The sequence below is a fragment of the Amblyomma americanum genome, chromosome 5 (assembly GCF_052857255.1).
Source record: "Amblyomma americanum isolate KBUSLIRL-KWMA chromosome 5, ASM5285725v1, whole genome shotgun sequence".
NCBI lineage: Eukaryota > Metazoa > Arthropoda > Arachnida > Ixodida > Ixodidae > Amblyomma > Amblyomma americanum.
The window spans coordinates 52,754,067-52,774,117 of record NC_135501.1 but is presented as its reverse complement, the minus strand read 5'-3'; the positions used below and the strand labels follow the sequence as shown (position 1 = coordinate 52,774,117).

Sequence of the window (20,051 nt, the reverse complement as noted above, 5' to 3'; positions counted from 1 at the left end):
GTCGAACTGCGTCCTTCGTGTTACCGGTGTTCCGTTCAGTTGTCTTAAAACGAGTTCATGATACCACCTCTCATGCCCTCTGCATTGTCCTGTGCATTATATGGGTTATCATGTCGTGATGATGTACCAACCGGTCAAAAACCTTGTATGCGACGCTTCGGAAGTGGGATGCATGTTCATTTTGTTTCTCGCATGCCTTTGTCGGACACCATTTTCTAAACACGACTCCAGAGGGCGCATCCAGGTGCTACAGGCAAATCGGCCATGCAGGGATTGACGGCTGGTCCACTTAACTTTCTAAATATAACACGTCTGTGGACATTTTCTTAGGGGCAAAATATGTAATCTTTTTTAAGTACCCATGCCTCATTGTTCTGCAACATCTCCGTGTTTGTTTCAACTGAAAGCGACTTCTAAGAGCTCTTTTCGGGATGAGAGGAAACAAACCGATTTGAGCAATACAGCCCAGAAATATTACTAAAGGTGTTCAAAGAATAACTCTACAAGCACACGAAATAATATTTCGGCGTAATTTATGAACTGAAGCAGAGAAAACTAAAGATGAAAATATACTTCAATACGCGTTGCCGTTCACATTTGCCGATGAGTGGTGGATGTGGCAAAAACGTTACTCTTATGGTATATTTAAATATAAAACGCCCTGTTCACCGACCATGGTCACTGTAATAATAGCAAACAATAAATTCGCAGAAAAATTCTATTCGAAATAATTTCGCGCTCTTTGACCCCCGTTGGACCGATTCTAGCAGCAACTATTTATAAGTGATGCGACATATTTTATGCTGTGTCGGTTATATTAGTAATCATCAACGAAAATGGCGCCACAGTGAAGGCAATCTGTGCATCATCAATTTGCTTTCCTAAACTGGAATGCTGCATCCGAAGAACCGAATAATTAATACGAAAAGAGGCTTAGCAACCGTGTTCAAGCCAGACAGATAATATGGCGTGGGATCAATAGTTCACGCTAGAGCTGGTAACACCAACACAATTTTGTCGACATGTGCTCTAATGAGAGAATGTAAGCTCTGCAGGATTTCCAGACAGTGTCTGACAAATAATGCTTCGAATGCACAGAATTATTATTTAAATGAACTTTATCACCACTTTCTGCATGCGCATCAAAAAAGGTTTTAAACATCGTTACGGCAAACGCAAATGTGTTGAAGTGAATTTGAATCATAATGGGAAAGGCACTTTTCTTCCATTTCCCTTCAGTCATAACAAATTTTACATTATATGAGGCAACAAGCCGCAAATGATAGCTGAAGCCAGGGATAAAGCTTTGTCGTTTTAGCTCCTGTGCGGCGAACTATAACCAAAGAATTTTTTGGAAACCATACTAATCGGTTATAACTCACTGAACTGATATTCCCCTCCAATTTACTTGATTGCAGTGGATGCTGGCATTCACAGTCCATCAATATTTTCCTACTACTGTTTAGTTGTTTCCGGCACTTTTAGACCAGCTGGCGCTGGTGTCTTTTAATTCCAAGTTCATCTTCAGTGCTCTTCTCATGTTCTGCCAACTCATCATAGGTTTACATTTTCTTCACCTATGTGCTCATTTTCTGCCATGACTGCCACAGCTCAGTCGCGAACACATGGTGCTTTTCTCTGGTGTATAAATAACTTGACTTAATATCTCGCAATTTGTTTCCAATGTCCAGTCCAAACGTTTCGCGGAAAACCTTAGATGCAGACCTAAATTCATTTTAGGTCTTCTAGTGCGCTTGCTAAATCTTCGCTAATTTTCACTATAGCGACGTCACTCACCCACAACAGAAAAAGTACACTAGAGGGCAGCAGCAGCGTGCCACTTACAGAGAAGAAGCTCACTTAAACTATGACTAAATATGAAGTTATTGATCTGCAGCAAACATGTGAGACCCGTCCTATAATTACCTGCACTGTAAAAAATTTTTTCCAAAAAAAACAGACATTTTCTGGCAGCTGTCCTGCCAGAAAATGTCTGTATAGTTCTGTTTTCCGTTTTTCAGTTTTTCGGTTATTTTACAATGTTAGATTTTTATCATTTACCGAAAATCCCTGTAAAATTTCTGTGAAATTTCATTTTCTGTTTCAAAGCAAGTCTGCGATTTTCAGGTTTTTCTTTCTCATTATTTACTGAAAGCTTGTAAAATGTCTGTGAAATTCATTTTTCTGTTTTCAGTTATTCTGTTATTTTACAGTGTTTCATTTCTGTCATGTACAGAAAATCTGTGAAATTCACTTTTCTGTTTTCAGTTATTCTGTTATTTTACAATGTTTCTTTTCTATCATGTACAGAAAATCTGTGACTGCAAATTGAGTTTAGTTGTCTGTTTTTGGCTGCCCTGTCAATTTACACACAATTTTCTTTTTGGTTTGCAGAAAATATATTTGAAATTCCTGCAATGTTCTGTTTACTATTAGTTGTTCTTTTATTACAATTTTTTCCCCGCACAAAATACGGTTTCTGTGCAAGCACAAGGGCTCATTAAATTACAAATACGATCTTTGCGTCGTTTATGCCAATGAAAGTGTGATATTACATAATTCGTTGCTCGAGGGAAGTTGCGTGAAGTAATTTAAGAATATCTAAATATGAAACGTTTGCACAACACTGATTTTCATCAGTATAGCATTGCCTGAGAACCAAAAGCCAAGCAGCTTGATATGAATGAACACTTTATTAAATCGAAAGTCACATCAGCATCAGCAGTCTTCAATAGCTCGAAGACTATTTCTGAGCCCAACATAATAAAATGTTATACAACACAAGCAACAGAAACTAAAAATCTAAAAGTCATAGTCTTTCAAAGCCGTTACGAGTGCAGCCACTCTTGGTGACAGGCAGTGCTGCTTCCCGCCATTCTTTTGCACCTTTGTTCCTCTTGCAGGATTAATACCTGCAATAGCCCTGAAACAAAGAGCCATGAGCTATCACTAACGACCAGGCACAAAAACTTAATTTTTATAGTTGAAAGACAAAAATATATTCGTTCTACACTTGCACAACCACTCTGACAAGGGCGGATGTGTTAAAAAAATCAGGTCTCATATATGATCCGCTACGTTGTGAGGCTTAAAAGCTAAGTAAAAAAAAAACACTAATATCTTACCTGTTCCCACCCAGAAATAAAACTCTAGCTTTGTGAGGCATCACTTTGCTGCTCAAACCTTCTTTTCAAGCTCCTCATAGCGATAAAGTAGCAAGATTCGTTTTATCAACAACCACAGATCAGCATGACTCACAGGCAGTGCTGGGCGGAAAGAGCATACGATGCTTCTACAATGTCATTGTTTACGAGGCACGTGTTGGAGTTTCCGGTCATACAGGTACCATTGGAAACAGAAGTATCTAGGATGCTACTGAAGTCATTTAAGCACCTTGCTTCTCAGTGATCACCTCATTTTACTACCACATATTGAATTACTTGAGATCGACTTTCAACTCCACAAGTGAGGTTTTGATCCAGTGGGTAATGATAAAAGTGTCGGACTAGTTCGTAGCTTATGCGCCCTAGGAACTCATAGCCACTACAGTACATGTGGCCCTATGAATGAGGAGGATTGAACGGATAAAACAAGGAGAAACGTGCTTTAATAAAACGTTAGGTCTCTTTTGCCTACCTTGCTACAATGGTTTGCCATGTCAGGACGCACCCCTCTCTCATAAAAAACAGCCTGAAATCCGTACCCCGATTCCATTACCTTAAGTGTGTGTGTGTGAGATGCGGCAGAAAAAGAGCGGGAGAGACATTTTTTTCCTTCCGATTGATATTTTATATACAGGGTGATTTTTGTCACTTTTGAAGATATGTTTTAAATACTTAGCTACATCGGTGTGGTCTTCTGAGCTGGACTGTACAGCAAGGCAGACATTAGGTGCCTCAAATGTATCTGTAGTTACATAATTAACTTTGACTGACTTTTCTATTTTTCATCTCGGAAGCAAGGTAGGTAGGTTATGTTGCAAAATTGATGGTCGTCAACTTTGAATATGAGCTGTTTTTAAATACTCCTAAATGGCAGTATCATTCCAGACATCGACCAACAAAAATACACATACGAAAGCTCGTTGAGTCAGCTTTCCACCATTGCATATTCATAGAAAAATCGCTTCTCGCACTTCTAATGCATGCAGCAAGTACAGGCACAGTTAGTGTATATTAATGATGTATAAGTTAACTAGATTTCGGCAAGAATACGATGCGCAGTTACGGCATTGTATAGATAGGTAAAGTGGGCCAGCCAATTGAACAAGCTTTCCTTCGATACTTCGAAATACATTGCCGAGTAACAAAATTTAAAAATAAGCCTAACCTTCGATGTTGCCAGATAAATTTTGCAATACAACCTTCCCTTTAAAAAGCAGAAATAGTAAAGTTTGTTAGCTAATTTAAGCTGATTAATCGTCTAATTATTCATCCTTATGAGGTACATAATGTCCACTTTGCAGTACAATCCAGCACAATAGAAAGCACCGGCGCATTTCTCACACTTTTTAAAATAAAAGGCTGCAAAGGTTAAAAAAAAATTAACGTTTATAATACAGTTGCGTGCTTGTCACTTGCTTTGTTTTTGGTGTTGTGCTTTATTATAACAAAACAAACAAAATACCTGATCTCAGACCTTCACATTTACTAGAATGCATCCTTGTCTGTATGCTCTTGCATTAGCCTTCCAGCAGAACTAATAGACAGCACACAGGCGTGATCCCAAGCTGCTGCTGTACTGTTAACTATAGAGATAAAAGGTTTCTTTATGACGTCTCGCTGTTTGACACATATTTTCAAAAATGAGACTGGATAATGAGGGCATGTTATTACGTCAGTCAATGGTAAATCAATTATTAATTTCTTGTACTACAATGTTGCTAAAACTCCCTACCTTAAAGCAAATTTTCTTCGCTGCTGCTCCTATAATACAGCACACTACCAAATATCTTTAGCATTATTGCGTCCCAGTGCTAGTTCAATGCCAAACTGAAGAAATGCCAACTTTCGCCTCTATAAGCAAACTTCATTGACAGTATGATATTCTCGATGAACACGCACACTGTTCAAAAAGCTTTTCAGTTGAAGTGCATTTTCTTCGCGTACACTCAGTTTAGCAGCGTAGTAACCGCTTTTCTAAATAAGGTTCTGGAAGATTGGCAGACTGCAGTATGCATTTGCACAGGACGTGCTGTGACGTCAGGCAAGTGTACAGGTGAGTGAACATTGGCTTCAGTTCTTACCTCTGTGTGAATTCCAAGCACAGGCTCGTCTCCTTCTGGTACTGGATGTTAAAAGCAAAATGGGCAAAGAACAGCAGCTTGAAGGCCTCGTCTGGCTTCGATGCATGAAGCACTGGATGGGTGTCCACGCAGATTGTGTATGAATTAGCAGTGAGAAAAGTCCATCCTGGAAAAGAGTTGGAAGGAAGCATTATTATTCGCTTTGTCCTTCTTTTTTATTATGTCTTTCAGTTACACGTAAAGTCTTTATTCAGAGGGGTGGGTCCATCACCATTAGGTTTAGGAGGATAAGTGAAAAACGAGGAAGGGATAACGACGAAGATTGCATTGGCCTATATATGATAGGCACATCGAGCCAGCAATACTCATTAAGCATTTCAATCAGCGGGAAGTGTCTTTTAATAAATTGCATACATTTGTCTAATATAATAAAGATTTGCATTTCGGACAAGGTAGCACCATTTAGTGCATTTTTCAGCATTTTTTTTATGAACTGCCCCTTTAGTCAGTCATCAGTATCTTACCTTTCGCGCAGATGAAAGGACAGCTTGGCAGATCCCCCAAGTCATCGTCGCTGGCCATCTCCTTATATGAAAAATCCAATTCACATGTGCATTAGCATTAGGATCAGTCAATGGCATGTAATAAAAAAAAAATGTTACCTTAAGTCCTCAACACAGACGCCATTTCCCTTAAATATGAGTTACCATTGCGTCGCACGCTAAAACACACCGCATCAAGTCTGCTGGCTTTGAGGATAAATTTTTGTTTATGGGCAAGGTTGACATAAAACTTCCAGATTTTTCTGTTATCTCAGTACAAATGTTAGAGACGTGGGTAAAACAATCACTGCACTACTGTTATAAAAGGCAGCGCTGACTTGATTATTGGGAGGAATAAATTAATGGGACACTTCACATTGTGCATTAACGTGCGACGACTGCAAGGAAATAATGCAAACTAAATTTATCAGTTTTTACCTCTGTTAGCTTGTAAAACAGCTCTTTGTCTTCTCCGAAGATTGCGAGCAGTAGTAGTGGCATGGCTTCGTATTCAACTGCCATTGACTTCCTGTTAGTTTTGGCAGCTTCTATTTCTTGGAGACAAGACTTCACACATTCTTTTTTTTACTTGGCTGTGTGCGTAACGAAAAACTTGCCGTCCAACAGTCTTTAGTCGGTCATCGAAAGTCTTTGCAACATTTGAGCCTAGCAAGATGTTTACGTGGTTGGTCAGGTGCTTTGCCTGAAACAGAAATGGCCAGCTTCGCTCAATGTCTCGAATATTTTTGGATGCATTGATAAGCTGACGTTGTGATGCATAAGTCTCTGACATGAGCTGTGCAACCATGGTCTCATCTGGAAACGCAAGCCTGAACTGCGACAGCAAGTCGTCTTTTTTCTTCTCCTGTGAGTCGGCAGTCTCGTCAGATGGAAGCTTTGGTTGCCATGCCACACACCCATATGAGTCTCTCTGAATCTTCACTCGTTTGACACTCAAGTCCAGTTCATCGTCCGGTTCGAACTGATGTGGCTGCTCAGAGCTTGGCCTTCGTTTGTTGTTAACACAGTTTTCAAGTTTCCACAAGAGTGTCTCAATACCCGAGCCAATTACTGCCCCATTTAGGGTATCCTCGAATGTCTTCGGGTAATGGCTCACAATTTCAGCTGCGATGGCCCTCAAGATCTTGCGACCTGGCTTCCTGTTTATGGCAAGAATATGGTCACTCACAAGTCGTACCATTTCATTCAAGTCGCTCTTTACTGGACGCTTCCCTTCTTGGCAAGCCTTCATAAGCTGTGGTGGGAAAACCTCCCAAGGTGTAGAAAAGCTTGCACACTGTGTGCTTGTAGGCGATTGAATGTCGTTGGGAGAAAGTGACACTGGTGGGTTGGGCGTAGCCGCTGAGTGAAACCTTTCAAGAAGAATCCTTCTGCTGATGGGCTTTAAAAATTGCAAATCCTCTTCAACCACATACTTCAGATGTTCCAGGGACTCTACACCACATTGCTGCAGCTTCTGGACTGTCAGCTCTACAATCTCCTTGTCCAGGGCTGGCAGCCAGTTGGAAATTCGTTGTTCCAACTCCATTGCAGCTATCTGAAACGCAGTTCAAACTCCATCAAGTAATCCATGCTTCAAAACAAAAACAGGATAACTGCAGCGGGCAAGGTTGTACTGGATTAATGGTGTGTTGTCAAGCAAGCTGTCGAGCTCAATGCACTTGATTGGACCGTCATTACTTAAGATGTTAAAATACTGCATTCCTGGTTCATACGATGTACTAACAGTTTTTACAAGAAAAAAATGCCGGGCATCTTTCGACAGGATCAGCTGTATTTCCCCAAACTTTAGTTCGCCGTTCTGCCGTGACATTACAACTAGCATTTTGCACTCATACAACAGACCCCGAATAGTTGCTTGCTGTGTTGAGAAAATTTCCCCTTCATCAGAAACAACTTCCCGAACTTCGTTCTGAATTTCAGGACTGCAAAGGCTGATCATGAAAGTAGATGCATTGTCGAGAACGTCAGTACTGCTTCCTGTGTTCTTGTAAGCTTGGAAAAGCTGATGCCGCTGAGATAAAGTCAACGTCAAATTCTTGAAATTTTGACAATTTCTAGCACATTTCTTGAAGTAGCTGTGTTTGCTCTCGCATCGCATTGTCCACAATCTGATCAGGGGACCAAACTGCATAATAAGCATTGGATAGTGAAGAAGGTAATGGTGTTTTGGCCTCAATGGAATATTTGGGAACAGAGCTGCTCTGCTTGTCATGTAATCTTCGATGATATCTTGGAGCCTCATAGCCATTGCACTTGTAACTGCTGGCGCAGTAACTAAAAGAACAATTTCTGACAGCAACAGAACCTGCTTCCAGACCTCATTCTCTGTAGACTGAACGGAACCGACTAGGAAGAGGGGAAGAAAACGAACCATATTCCAGTTCTGAATAGCATGGCCTCCAAGTGATTTCTTTACAGGAACCTCACATGGTCTGTCATTGAGGTCGCTGCGCTTAAAAGGAAAGCCACCTATACGGTTATTGAGATCCTCTAGAGAAATCCACTCACAAACCGTGACAAAATATTGTATATACAAAGAAAGGTCGAATGACACTATGCCTTCAAAAAGATCGTGTGCCAAACAAGGGGGAAGCCCTGGTGCACAAACGTCGAAATACTTCAGGTCGTTGAACAAAGACCTAAACTTTACTCCCTTTTCTGCACTTAAGGAGCTATCGGCTGCTAAGGTTAGGACAGCACTGTTGTAATTGTCTGGTGTTCTCAGCTCGAATACACCTGACAATGCAAGTGGAGAGAAGAGGTCTCTTCTTTCCGCCAAACAAAACCTGCAGATGTGTGTTGCATTGCTAAAGTTTTCAACAAAGCCACCAATTCCATGGCTTCCAAGATTGTCACCGAGGATTGCGCACACTGTGCCAATCAGACGTGTGCCCTTTGTAGTGACGACTGTGCCTGCTTCGAGCTTTTTCAGATCATCAATCAGGGGTGCAAATATTTTGTCTTGACCAAAGTATTTAAAGTAAGTCTCACTGCAAAGCAAGCAGAGCTTGATGGAGTCAGTTGAGCATCTCTTCCATGAATAAAGATTGCCAAGAATTAAATAAACTGCAAGCAGCTTGTGCTTCTTCTTCGCAGAACCGAGTGGGTTTACGACTTCGAAAGCATCCTGGAAAAGAATTAGCTTTAACGCTTTTGGATGATCCTTGTAAAGTAAAATAGACTTGAAAACACTGCCATCGGTGAAGTCTTTCATTACTCTGTTGGTGTTTGGTAAGAGTTCATCACACTGCTTAACCACAGCTTCATTTTCTAGCATGGCCTCCAGTGTTTTTAATACTGGCACGTAGTAGAATGTTGCATCCCTATTTCTTTTGTTTCTTCCCAGTAGTATTGTAACAGGCTCCACAAAGAGAAAGCGTTTCTTGAAATACAAGTTACGGGTGTGCTTACTGCGGAACACACCACCCGGATCTCTGTGCACAGCTAAGACAAGATCTGCTTCAAAAGCTTCGTCGATTATCTTGTCAACTTCTTCACTGCACACAACATGTTTGAGCCTAGCTTTAAGAATGGAAGTCATCATCGAAACATTAGCGGTCTGAATGTCATATATAGCCTCTGCTATCAGCTGCACAGTGGATGAAGGAACGTGACGCTCTGACAGCAATCTCAGGTATAGATGAGCGAAAGCATCAGTAACTTCGTCACTGCATGTTTCCTGGCAGTCTCTGGGGGAACCTTCATGAGTACTTGCAATTGGAGCTTCTTCAAGCTCGTTGTCCCAGGAGTTCTCAGCAGCTTGAATATTTCCTGTGACAGCTTCTGAAGCAATTGCACTGACCATAGTTTGAACCTGCGATTGTGGAGCTGAGTTTGTGGCCTTTACGTGGTAGCGTGAAAGGTGGGAGGAGAAAGAAGCCTTGTTCTTGTACGCTTTGCTGCAGTTCTGAAATGGGCACTTCACCTCTGTCCCTTCGGTAATGTGACATTTCAAGTGTGCCACAAGAGATTTATAATCTTTGCAGAGCTGAATGCAGGCATCCACAGAGCACACGAAGTCACATCTGTGAACAGTTATAGCACTGCGGCTTTCGCCTTCTACACGTCGTGCTTGTCTGTGTTCACGGCATATGTGGCTGTACACGCTGCCGAGTTTACGGAACGTCTTGCAACAACTTCGAAAAGGGCACTTGACGCGGAACTGGTTCACATTTTTGTGCAAAGCGATGTGCTTGTAGAAGGAAGAGAGGGACGAAGTAATGTTGCTGCATATGCTGCAGGAGTACATCACTGAAAAAACCAGAATGGAAATAATTAAATTATTATCCACATAACTTTAAGATTGTTAGCTATACAAGGATAAAAACTGGGAGAGTATGGGAGTACGGGAGATGTGCACTTAACCTGCGCCACTAGTTCTTGCCGCCACAGCAGGAAGTAAGCCACCTTTCTTATTTTTCAGCTTTAACGCGTCACCTTAATTGTACATTTTTTGTCGATCGTGATGCTCATCCTTCCTGCGCTACCACGATTGTACATACGTTAGATAAAAATTGCCTTGAGCTCAGTATGATCAATCATTAATTGGGAGATGCCTCGCATGCTGACTTTCAACCAATTAGTATAGCAGCACCGTAGATACTAATTTGTACTGTGAACAGCATGCATTTGAATACATAAGCTTGAACACACCTGTCCTGAACATGGTAGAAGTCGTTTTCTTTTTTTATACTGAAACCCAAACAGTGCCTTACATAGGAGCTGTTATTTAGGCTTGTTCTCTGATATATGCATCTGTCACGCAAAGTAAATGGATGATCAGTGTTAGCTAGTCCACGTTGTACTTCTATCGTCGCATTTGCTTTGAATACCGCGGCCATGCACTAGTGCGTGATGATTGCGGTTTTATTTTGGCTTAGTTACAGGCTCTCTTGACTGAGCTGCAGCGTGATTGCGGATGCCTTAAGTTAGTATCTACTACTTTACAAAGGCCGGGAGCCTTCCGCTCAGGTTGTGAATGCATTTCTGCCAGTTTTTTAGCGCGAAAGCACTAATCCGGAGGTTCCTACCCCAAGAAAATTCTGCTCTTGCTTACTTGTGAAGCAGCTGCATAGCAGCAGCTGCATAGGAACACTATAACAGTTAGCCAAGCATAGTGATGACACTGTGCCTATACATGATAGCCATAACCAGGGTCAACCATGACCCGAACATGAGTTAACTTGGAATTTGGTGCCCGGGCCACCGCCAAATTTCAGCATGGTTCACCCAAAAACTGACCTCAGCCAAACTGGACCAAAACTGATTATAAGTAATCAGTTTTATTCAATACAAGTATATTTAGTTCTCTGCAATGTCCAGTTCAAGTACTGTTAATTTGATTACATTCGGAGAATTTTGGTTATTTAAGTCACTAATTACTCTTCACTAATTAGTGGTCACTAGTCAGGTACTACTAATTGTTAAATTACTATGTCAAGTTCAAGTACTGTTGATTTGGTTGATTTTCTGGTAATTTAATTCCCTAATTGCTTTTGACTAATGAAGGGTCAATTATCAGAGGTCACCATTTCTCCTTTACTACCTCCAGGTCAAATACCGTTCGTCTGATTACATTCGGAGCATTTATAGCCATTCTATTCACTAATTGTTTATCGCTAATTAAGGGTCGGTAATTAAGTGTCAGTATTTAGTCCTTTACTACCTCGAGTTCAGGTAGTGTTCATTTCATTGTAATTTAAGCATGCTGTCAAGCATCTACGCCGTTTGCAATTCTGCGCCAGCCTCCGAAGAGAACTGACACGTGCGGGTGACCGACGACCCGTTCCCCGCATAACATGCATCTCACCGTCCAGAACTGTCCGTAATACGTGATATAGTCCAATATGGTAGTCTCATTAGCCGACAAACCGATCAAACAGCATATTCAACATTAAAATTTTCAGATTATATTTCACAGCCATAGCAAAAGCCGTGTGGAATCTATTTGACGCTTATGCCGATACAGCGGCGGCGACCAGGCCGCCGAGCCTACTGAGGCGAAGACATGCTCCACCGCAATACACGGGGGAGCGCAGGCCGCGTAGCAACCGCAAAGCTGGAAACGAACGATCCACCTCCGGGTCGACGTTGCTTGTCGACAGCTAGGCAAGGGCCAAGACCGCAGCTTTGTTTACTCGAGAAAGTTCACGTACGCATGCAGAGTCTGAACACTCGTGAGTTCAAAGATACCGTGAGCCGAACGGCCTCCGCTCAGCCGTAGCTCCGCGTGAGCAAGATGCGATGCCGCTGCATTCGAAACGACAAGCTGGCGCAGGGCTGGAATCTCGCGAGACTGGTTCGGCTCGCGCGAGTGGCCGGTTCGCCGGCCGAATGACGGCAGTCGGCGCGGCGGCCAATGCCGCGAGTCGAAGCTCAAGCGAGAACCCGAGCCCTGGCAGATCTCAAATTTAACGCACACACCACGTTAAAACACGCTGCAAAGATTTCAGATAGCCTTTAGAGGCAATCGTGAATGCGATGAAAATTAAGGGCTGCGTGGTTGCGGTAGCGAGGCCGCGGCACGATTTAGAAGCTAGCACAATGAAATATGGAATAGACACACGACGCTTGCCGCTACGGCGGCGTCCGCGGCGGCAAGTGATTCGCGCGTGAGCGCTCGTCCTGTTCGTTTTAACTTTTAACTGCGTGTCAAAGCTGCACCTTCACCATGAACAGTTTACGGAGCGTAGGCAGCTTGAAACCGCAAGGCGGAGGATGAAAGTTACGCAGGGCTAGGGCTTTCCCGCTATTTAGTGAGATGCGAGCTATGTGCCCATGCCTTAATATTTCGCTACAGTAATCCACCTCCATCGCACGCAACATCTACAATATAGTTTAGAGATTTCCACCGGTGACACAAAGCAAATCACACTGTCTGTATCAAGTGGCAGAGATTGTTTGTTCACTCACCTTTCCAAATGAAACGAATAAATCGATGCACGAAGACACCAAGCCCCTCTTCATGCGGAAGTCATCTTGCGAAGTGCAGCTCCGCATCAAAAGCAACCACATAGTACTAGTTGTGCGAAAAATTTAGTTTACTACACTCTAGGCTTTAAAAAATAAACGGATGTTTTTAAGGTGTTCAGGTGCATTATTCGTAGCTTACTTCTTAATAGAGACGCACGTGACTAGACCACGGCGGTCAAAAACAGAAAATGTCTGTTTTTTTGCTTGATCACCTTTCTGTTTTTTCCAGTAACAGATTTTTTCCGTGCGGCAACAGTAAATTTCTGCAAAAACGCCTGTAATTTTACACACTTTTTTTACAGTGTGTTTCCTCTTTACTGATATGTGGCTAAGTAAGTGTGCTTTCTTCTTTTGTTTTATATATATATTTTTATTTAACTGCTGCTAATATTCACCAAATAATGAATCTAACAAACGCCAAGCGCTTCCGCAGTTGATTCTTCTGTATTATATGACAACCGCCACATGTTCGTGTATACCCATGTTCACAACCGCCACAACCGCCACATGTTCGTGTATACTGCTCGAGGGGCGGACGGGGCTTTTGTCAAGCTGCGAAACTTGCAGCTTTTTCTCCGCCGCCCTTTTTCACCACCTGTACACTTTGTTGGTGAAATAAGTGCTCATTGATTGATTGAACTACTCCCGTATTTCCAGTGAATATCAGAATGTTGTGCTGCGATTTCCGTACCTCTCCGCGAAGACCGAACTCTAATGAAGGACGAGCAGTTCTGCGGATATGTCCCGCTGTTAAGAAAGGAATACTGGAAGAAGCTTGACGCAAAACCGCGTTATACAGAGTTTTAGGACCGTCGTACGGTAAATACGCCAACTATGGCAACTGTGATCGTACGGCAAAATGTGTCCTGGTAAGCGTGGCAGCGATAGCAACTGCAACGCGTTACCGTAATGGATGTACGGCTGTCCAGCTCTACTGAAACTCTCTAATATCAAAACTGCTCGCTGTTCGATGAGAGAGGGGAACCGCCGGTTTCCGCAGGCCATTAACGGTAACGCGTGTCTGCGCGTTATCTTTCAGTGTTCGGCACCCGCAACGTTCATGCACCAAATCAGAAAAAAGAAGCACTACCTTGGCGCCGAAACTCATCCATCGTCATATTTTCATTTCATTTTTGGGCTCCCTTTTGCATCTTTCAGTTTCTTTCTTATCAGTACCTTACGAGAGCCGCGTTCGGATATGTTAGCACTGCAGCCGGATCCACTTCGACCTTGCGGGTCTGGGTCAGCAAGTGCCTGAAGAGCCCTGCACCGGATAGCGGCACCGGCATGCCTATCTGGGCGCTACGCGGAGAAAGCGGACAGACTGGAAACGCCGGAAGCAAGGGGAAATTGGTTTTTAGCGGTAAGGTGTACGTGAGGGTTAACTGGAGGAAAGCTCGATTTAAAGCCCCGCTTATGCCTGAACGGGTTCAACCTGAGCACATCTACAAAAAAAGAACGTGACGATGTCCTCCATCTTCAGATTGCGAGGAACTGGTACAAACAGAAGTAGAAGAAAAGTGGGAATATTTTACGGTAGTTAAAATGAGTAGACGTGCGGAAGGTTGTGTTTAGGCTGGTTGGCTCATGGATTTGCTTTGCTGGGTCTTCGGCACATCTAGCCACCATATTAGAATACTCAGGTTGAGCTCTGATCGAGGTTAAGCTGACCTAATCTGTCCGCGCAGCAGATGGAAGTTGATGAAGACGACGATGTGCAATGCACAGCGCGAGAGTCAAAGGGCATGCCATTAGGCAGGTGTGTCAGCTTCTTCACAAGTATATGATTGAAACCGGGAGATTTTTGTGGTCACTTCTCGATGCCTTTTCTTTCCTCTCAAAATTATTTTCTTTCTAGTTAATTCTTAAAATTTAGTTATTCTACTCGCACCGCTTTGTTTCCTTGATTTCCATTCCGATTTCGTCAAGCTCTCTCAAAATTCGTCATTTTCTTTTTCTCTCAGAGCCCTCTCAATTTATGAGCCGCTTGAGATAAACCTGGATGAGATTTTCCCGGTTTGATTCTGCACCGAACCCTGGCCAGTCCCCCACCGTGGGTATGTGTCATCGTATTTGAGGCAACAACAACAACAGCGCGAGAGTGTGTTGTTGTTGCACCGCAGGTGGCGCCGACGGACGCCGGAGGTATCGTCTGCGCCGCCGTCTGCTACGCGTTGTTTTCTTTCGTGCGCCTCCCATGGCATTTGGGAACTGCTTTTTCATGTAAAGCTGTCTAGGCTGCCTAGTTTTAAGGAATGTATATATCTGCGAGCAAATGTAGGGCATGCGGCGGCATATTGCACTATAATAGAAGCTTGCGCGATTCGGCGAAACTCAGCGGATAGAGTGCCTTTTGGGGGATATGTCCGGCTTCACAACACACATTTATCGTGGTCTCTTAAACAGATAGCATTGAAATCACGTTTGCATACTTTCTCACTCTCTTCTTCAGAACATTCGATCGCCAACTGTTAATAGCTTTTTTCATGGGTACCCTGTGAGAAGAGAAATATTTTTCTGAAAGCTTTGCTCCCATATCACAAATCCTCAGTCGGGAATCAACCCCATGCTCACATGACGCGCTGTTGAAAAAATGCGTCGCCTTTGAAATGACGTTTCATACTTTCCCAACCTGCTCTTGGGTGAACTTGGTTATTCTTCATGAAGAGACATCATAGGTGCAGTGTGAAATCAGAAAATGCTTTGAAAGCTTTTCCTTTCACGTATTCCTACGAGCGCTAACTCCGCGTTTCACACACAGTCGGCTCCGGAGTCAGTGAGTGCCACCTATGCGAGCTGCGCGCAGAGAACAGCGACTGTCAGCAGGCTGCTAATTCGGATAGATTGTTTTGATCTACGAATTAGGGCAGACAAAAATATACGGACTAAGAAACATACACGAGCGCTCAGCTCGTGTCTGCAGTTTTTCTGTCCGTGTCCCTCGCTCTGTGCACCGCCACTGCGAAATTCTATGCCCGCCAATTTGCGTGCCTCGCCACACATATAGGCACCCTTGCTTTCTAACAAAGCCAGGGTCCACTGCCTGTCATTTGCGGACGTCATCTGTCAGCCGAAATCAGTACCCTTTCTTTGTGACTTTCTGGTGTACACCGAAGCAGAAAAGGCTGACTTCGTCACGGCAGAGCTGTCACTCAGGAGTTTGCGAATGACAACCCAGATTACTTCGCACTACGGATGGAATTCCTGCGTTGTCGTTGCAACAGCCTAGCCCGCCTGGGAGTTCCGCTTCCTTTGCGAGTAACCGATGGCAGAGGTCAACGATCTCAGAAGTGGAATACGCGCAGTACAAAATCTGGCCTGGCTAAAGGAACAGTTATGCATTAGCGCTGTTCGTCAGCACCATCAAGGCTGACATATCTACCTTGGAGTTACTAAGCGCCATCGGATTAGGTCAGTGAGTGTGAAATACCTTAGAACAACTGTAAAGGTTTCGTATTAAGGCCGCATTTAAGGGACAGGCACTCCTGCGTGCAGCATCTTGAGCCAAGACGAATGTATCAAGACAATGATCACGAATTGGTCGATATTCATAAACTGCTAGCACTAGCGAAAGGGTGAAACTAAGGTAGCTTAGTGACCATTAAAGCCTAGGAAATGTGAACAAGAGCTTCTAGCTTTACACCAAGCACTCCGTGCCGCTTGGCGTTGTACACACTAAATCATATCGTCAATTCAAGTGTACGGCAAATCCCCTTGATTCTTTAGGAGCGCCGGGAATAGGTGGCGTGGATGCAGGAAGCTTTTTATAGTTCATATTTGGGGCGAGGTAGAATGGTAGGCCAGGATATTCACTATGTTTGCGCAGAATCTTTCAGCACTCTCCAGTTTATCCATATTGCATGCTTAAGATATCCTCATTGATTTACGCGGTGTTCGCTACTGGAGGCACAGAGATGGCGCTAGATTCTGAATGTCCAGGGCTTCACCCGACAGTGGAAAGCAGCGGGGCTGATTTATTCAATTATAAATTGATTTTTTTTATTTTCCGGGATCTTTTTTGCATGTAAAGAATTATAAGAGTGAAAGAAACTCTTTCTCTGAGCTAGTGCCTCGCAGCGAACTGCTGGCGCATTGTTGGGTTCTTAGGTGCAGAACATAAAAATTTGCATTAGCGCATTACAAATTTCATCACTATGTTACGGCCGATTTTTGAGAAAACAGACAAATTGTGTAAAAAACAAAAAATACAAAATGAACTGTAATATATTTTCGACAGCTTTTAGCTTTTTTTCACAACTCCTTCTGTGCATTATTGGTGCCAACCTTTATTAACGTAGCTTTGATTATACGAGTGCTTGAGAATATCTTATTTTTACTACTTTTAAAGTAGCACCCGAACTTAATCTTAAGCTTTCAAATATGGCCCTTCAAGGGTTTGGTCTTCCAGTTTCAGCGAGATCGTAACTAAGGCAGTTTGCGCACAGCAGTGAAAAAAAACAAACACTATATGTACTCTCAGGTCTGGCGGCAATGGCAGTGCGAGAAATTCCTCACCTCCTCCCGGCAATCGTTACCTGTTCATTACGATATGAGAATCATATACGCTGGAGTATTTCCTCCTCTCTAAAATATAGTTCTGGATAACTACATATTTGTGACATCGGCTGGATTTATTGGTACAAGGCCTTGAGACATAAATCTATAAGTATTACAACTAGTAAACGTGTCGCGTTTATAACGCAACAAGACGCTATGCGAGCCGACGTTTGGAACATTTTGTCGAAGCCAACGGACAAACCACTCGAGGAGAAGGAACAAGCGAATTGCGATATTAGCGTAAAACTTTGACCCCTCCTTGTTTCCGTGGCGCGTAACTTTCATCAAAGAAAGGGCTTCCTCTTATTTGTCAAAACTGCCACTTCAGAGGCAGTAAATCGGGTACAGTAAATGATGAACCACTCAGTGTGATCGCCGTGGAGATGCGCTGAGGAAGAACTAGGCGCAGGAAGCAAGGCCTATCATCAGCGCATGCTTCATAAACTGCTCTCCTGGTTGGATGATGCCAGAACTCGACCCGTAGGAGAGCAAGAAGAGCGTGAAGGCTTTGACGTCAAGAACAGGCACTTGTGAGCCCCCTTTTTTCTCGTGCAGGCAGCTTGAACAAGCGGTGCATACTGCCTTTCTCTAGGGAAAAAAATAAATTAATTGCTGTTTCCATAACGCGGAGAGAATAGAAATATGAACTGGGAGGGGGGGGGGGGGGGGAACACCGCCCAATTGACAAAAACGAAAGCCAAACACCGGAAAGAAAGAAAGAAGTGTAAAAATGAAAGTACAGAGCGCTTTCGAAAAGACAGGCCTGCGGCTTTTTAGGAACCAGAATGACGGTTCTTTCCGTCTCCACTGCGGCAAAACGCACTTTTAGCGTCGCCTGCATAGCCTGAACGCTTTCGCAATGCGTCTACGCGTCGCGTATGTCAATGCGCACTTCCATTCGAGTGCGCGGTATACGCTACTCGACCCACAGCCAGCGCCCGTTATGAATCGGGAGAACTGCCGTTTCCGCCGCGAGGGGCGCTCTAAATCGTTCCCAGAAGAGATTTATGGTGGCGGCGGCTGCTTAACAATGAGGCCTTTGATCTGCGGGCTTTCAGACGAGACGTGAGGATAGAAAACCCTGTCGTTGTTTTTCTTTTTCTTTCTTGCTGTCTCTTCGCTGAGTGGGACTTCTTTTCTTGGGCTCGCGTTGATGCCGGATCGCAGAGCCAGGCTGCAGGAATGTATTGCTGAAGAGAAGCAGGGGATGAGAGGGCCAGGACCATAGCACCGACACTTGTACAGTTGTGCAAGTAGTCCTCCCTTGCTCTGAACTGAGCATGTACTCCAGATCGCGGGACATACTTCGGCGGCGGAGATCATTAGCGACCGCTCCTGCATTGCTTCAAAAGGACGCCAGCGGCTTCAGGAAGGAAGGCTTTTGTACATATCTGTGCTGCTTCAATCGGTGGAATCCTTTTGTACAGTTTTTATTCTGTGTGTGGCTGAAAAAGATTTTCTGTGCTCGCTGTGATCTAGACAGGCGAAGCACTGGTTGTTTTGAACTAGTGTGATGACAGCATTGGAAGTGAGCGCTCTTTCCGCGAGGAATCGTTGTCTTTTTGGCTTAAACGTTTAATGGGATTGAAAGGCAATTCTTCTCTTGGTGACAGCCTCTGCAAACCAGACAAATGTTTCGCGATCATAGAATGGCTGTACAAGCTAGAGAGAAAACTGTCCACGTAATACCACCCTGACATTTATCAATTCATAAGGCTCTCTACAGCCAGCTGGGTAGAATTCAATCGCAACGGGGCATACTAAACTGATAAAGGAGGCACGAATGAGATAGGCGTAAAATCTGAACAAACACGCGAGTTTGAGGAAGCACTTCGGTAAGTAACTAAGATGTGCTTAACAAAGGCTGACAAACAACACCTTGCGACCCCTGACGTGCTAAAAATGGGCAGGCAGTCTCAATCACGCGGCTGTGAATACATACCTTCAAAGAAACAGAGGAACAACACTGCTGGCCTGGCTCAGTACAGTGTCAGCATTTCGACAAACGGAATCGTATTAATATCGACACTGACAGTTGCTACGTCCAGTCGCTTCGCAAATATAGGCGCCATGACCTTGTCCTCTCCTGTTCCATTGAAGTCCTCCTCCCTTTCCCTCCAATTTTTGAAGATGGGTCCACTATGTTCGACTGCTGCAGTCGTACAGTCTTAACTTGAGAATGCAGCCATAATGGAAGCACCCTACAAGCGGTCGTTCAATGGCTGGAACTTGTGAACACGCTTGCTCATGCAAGTTTTTCAACAACTTACAGCAGTTGCAAGAACAGTGTGAACTAAGCTGGTGCTAACCACTTGAATATGCCACAATATCACGAAAGCCTTAAGGCCCACCCCGTATTTCGTAGGTAATAGTGGAAACCAGAGCTGCCTGAGGGCACACGAAGTCTAGGCACAGAAGCGTGGCTTTGCAAAAACATCGCCAAGAACGCCGGGTTTCCTGAGGAAACTATAACATCTGAGGCACAAAGGCTACAGAAAGAAGTGAGAACTGGGCAGCGAGAAAAACATCGAAGATCCACGCCGACGAACACGATTTGTGGTCATGCCATGTGTGCACACTGTGTCGCACCATCTAAAAAAGCTGGCAAAAAAGTGTAGCGTTGATCTTGTACTGACTGTCCCGAAAAAGCTTGTACGCCTGTGCCCACTCGTAAACGGCACGAAAAGGCAGCCAAGTTGAGCTAAGAACCA

General features: G+C 43.7%; 2 protein-coding genes across 6 annotated transcripts in view; one reads left to right on the top strand and one right to left on the bottom strand.

Annotated features, from left to right (window-relative positions):
* LOC144132433 (uncharacterized) overlaps nt 1-20,051 on the top strand; it is a 131,781-nt gene that overhangs the window by 69,247 nt on the left and 42,483 nt on the right. The window lies entirely within an intron of this gene.
* On the bottom strand, nt 2,742-13,086 carry LOC144132432 (uncharacterized). 3 transcript variants are annotated; one of them, XR_013314813.1, is made up of 5 exons: nt 12,724-13,086; nt 6,226-7,345; nt 5,770-5,830; nt 5,246-5,411; nt 2,742-2,923 (listed from the first exon to the last, which is right to left on the bottom strand). XR_013314813.1 is itself a non-coding variant. In XM_077664840.1 (4 exons), exons 1-4 carry the CDS (start codon nt 12,823-12,825, stop codon nt 2,803-2,805), a joined length of 450 nt encoding a protein of 149 aa, XP_077520966.1. In that variant the 5' UTR covers nt 12,826-13,078; the 3' UTR covers nt 2,742-2,802. The 3 variants fall into 3 exon arrangements, 2 of the variants coding, with proteins under 2 accessions (XP_077520966.1, XP_077520967.1); XM_077664840.1 differs by lacking the exon at nt 6,226-7,345 and having other exon boundaries at nt 12,724-13,078; XM_077664841.1 differs by lacking the exon at nt 12,724-13,086 and having other exon boundaries at nt 6,226-9,912.

What these genes read in the sequence shown, in the direction of transcription:
- LOC144132432 (XM_077664840.1), bottom strand. Translation starts at nt 12,825, where the DNA reads ATGTGGTTGCTTTTGATGCGGAGCTGCACTTCGCAAGATGACTTCCGC. An exon ending in TATTCGTTTCATTTGGAAAG is followed by an intron (nt 5,831 to 12,723) that starts GTGAGTGAACAA and finishes TTTTCATATAAG; the next exon opens with GAGATGGCCAGCGACGATGA. An exon ending in TCCTTTCATCTGCGCGAAAG is followed by an intron (nt 5,412 to 5,769) that starts GTAAGATACTGA and finishes ACTCTTTTCCAG; the next exon opens with GATGGACTTTTCTCACTGCT.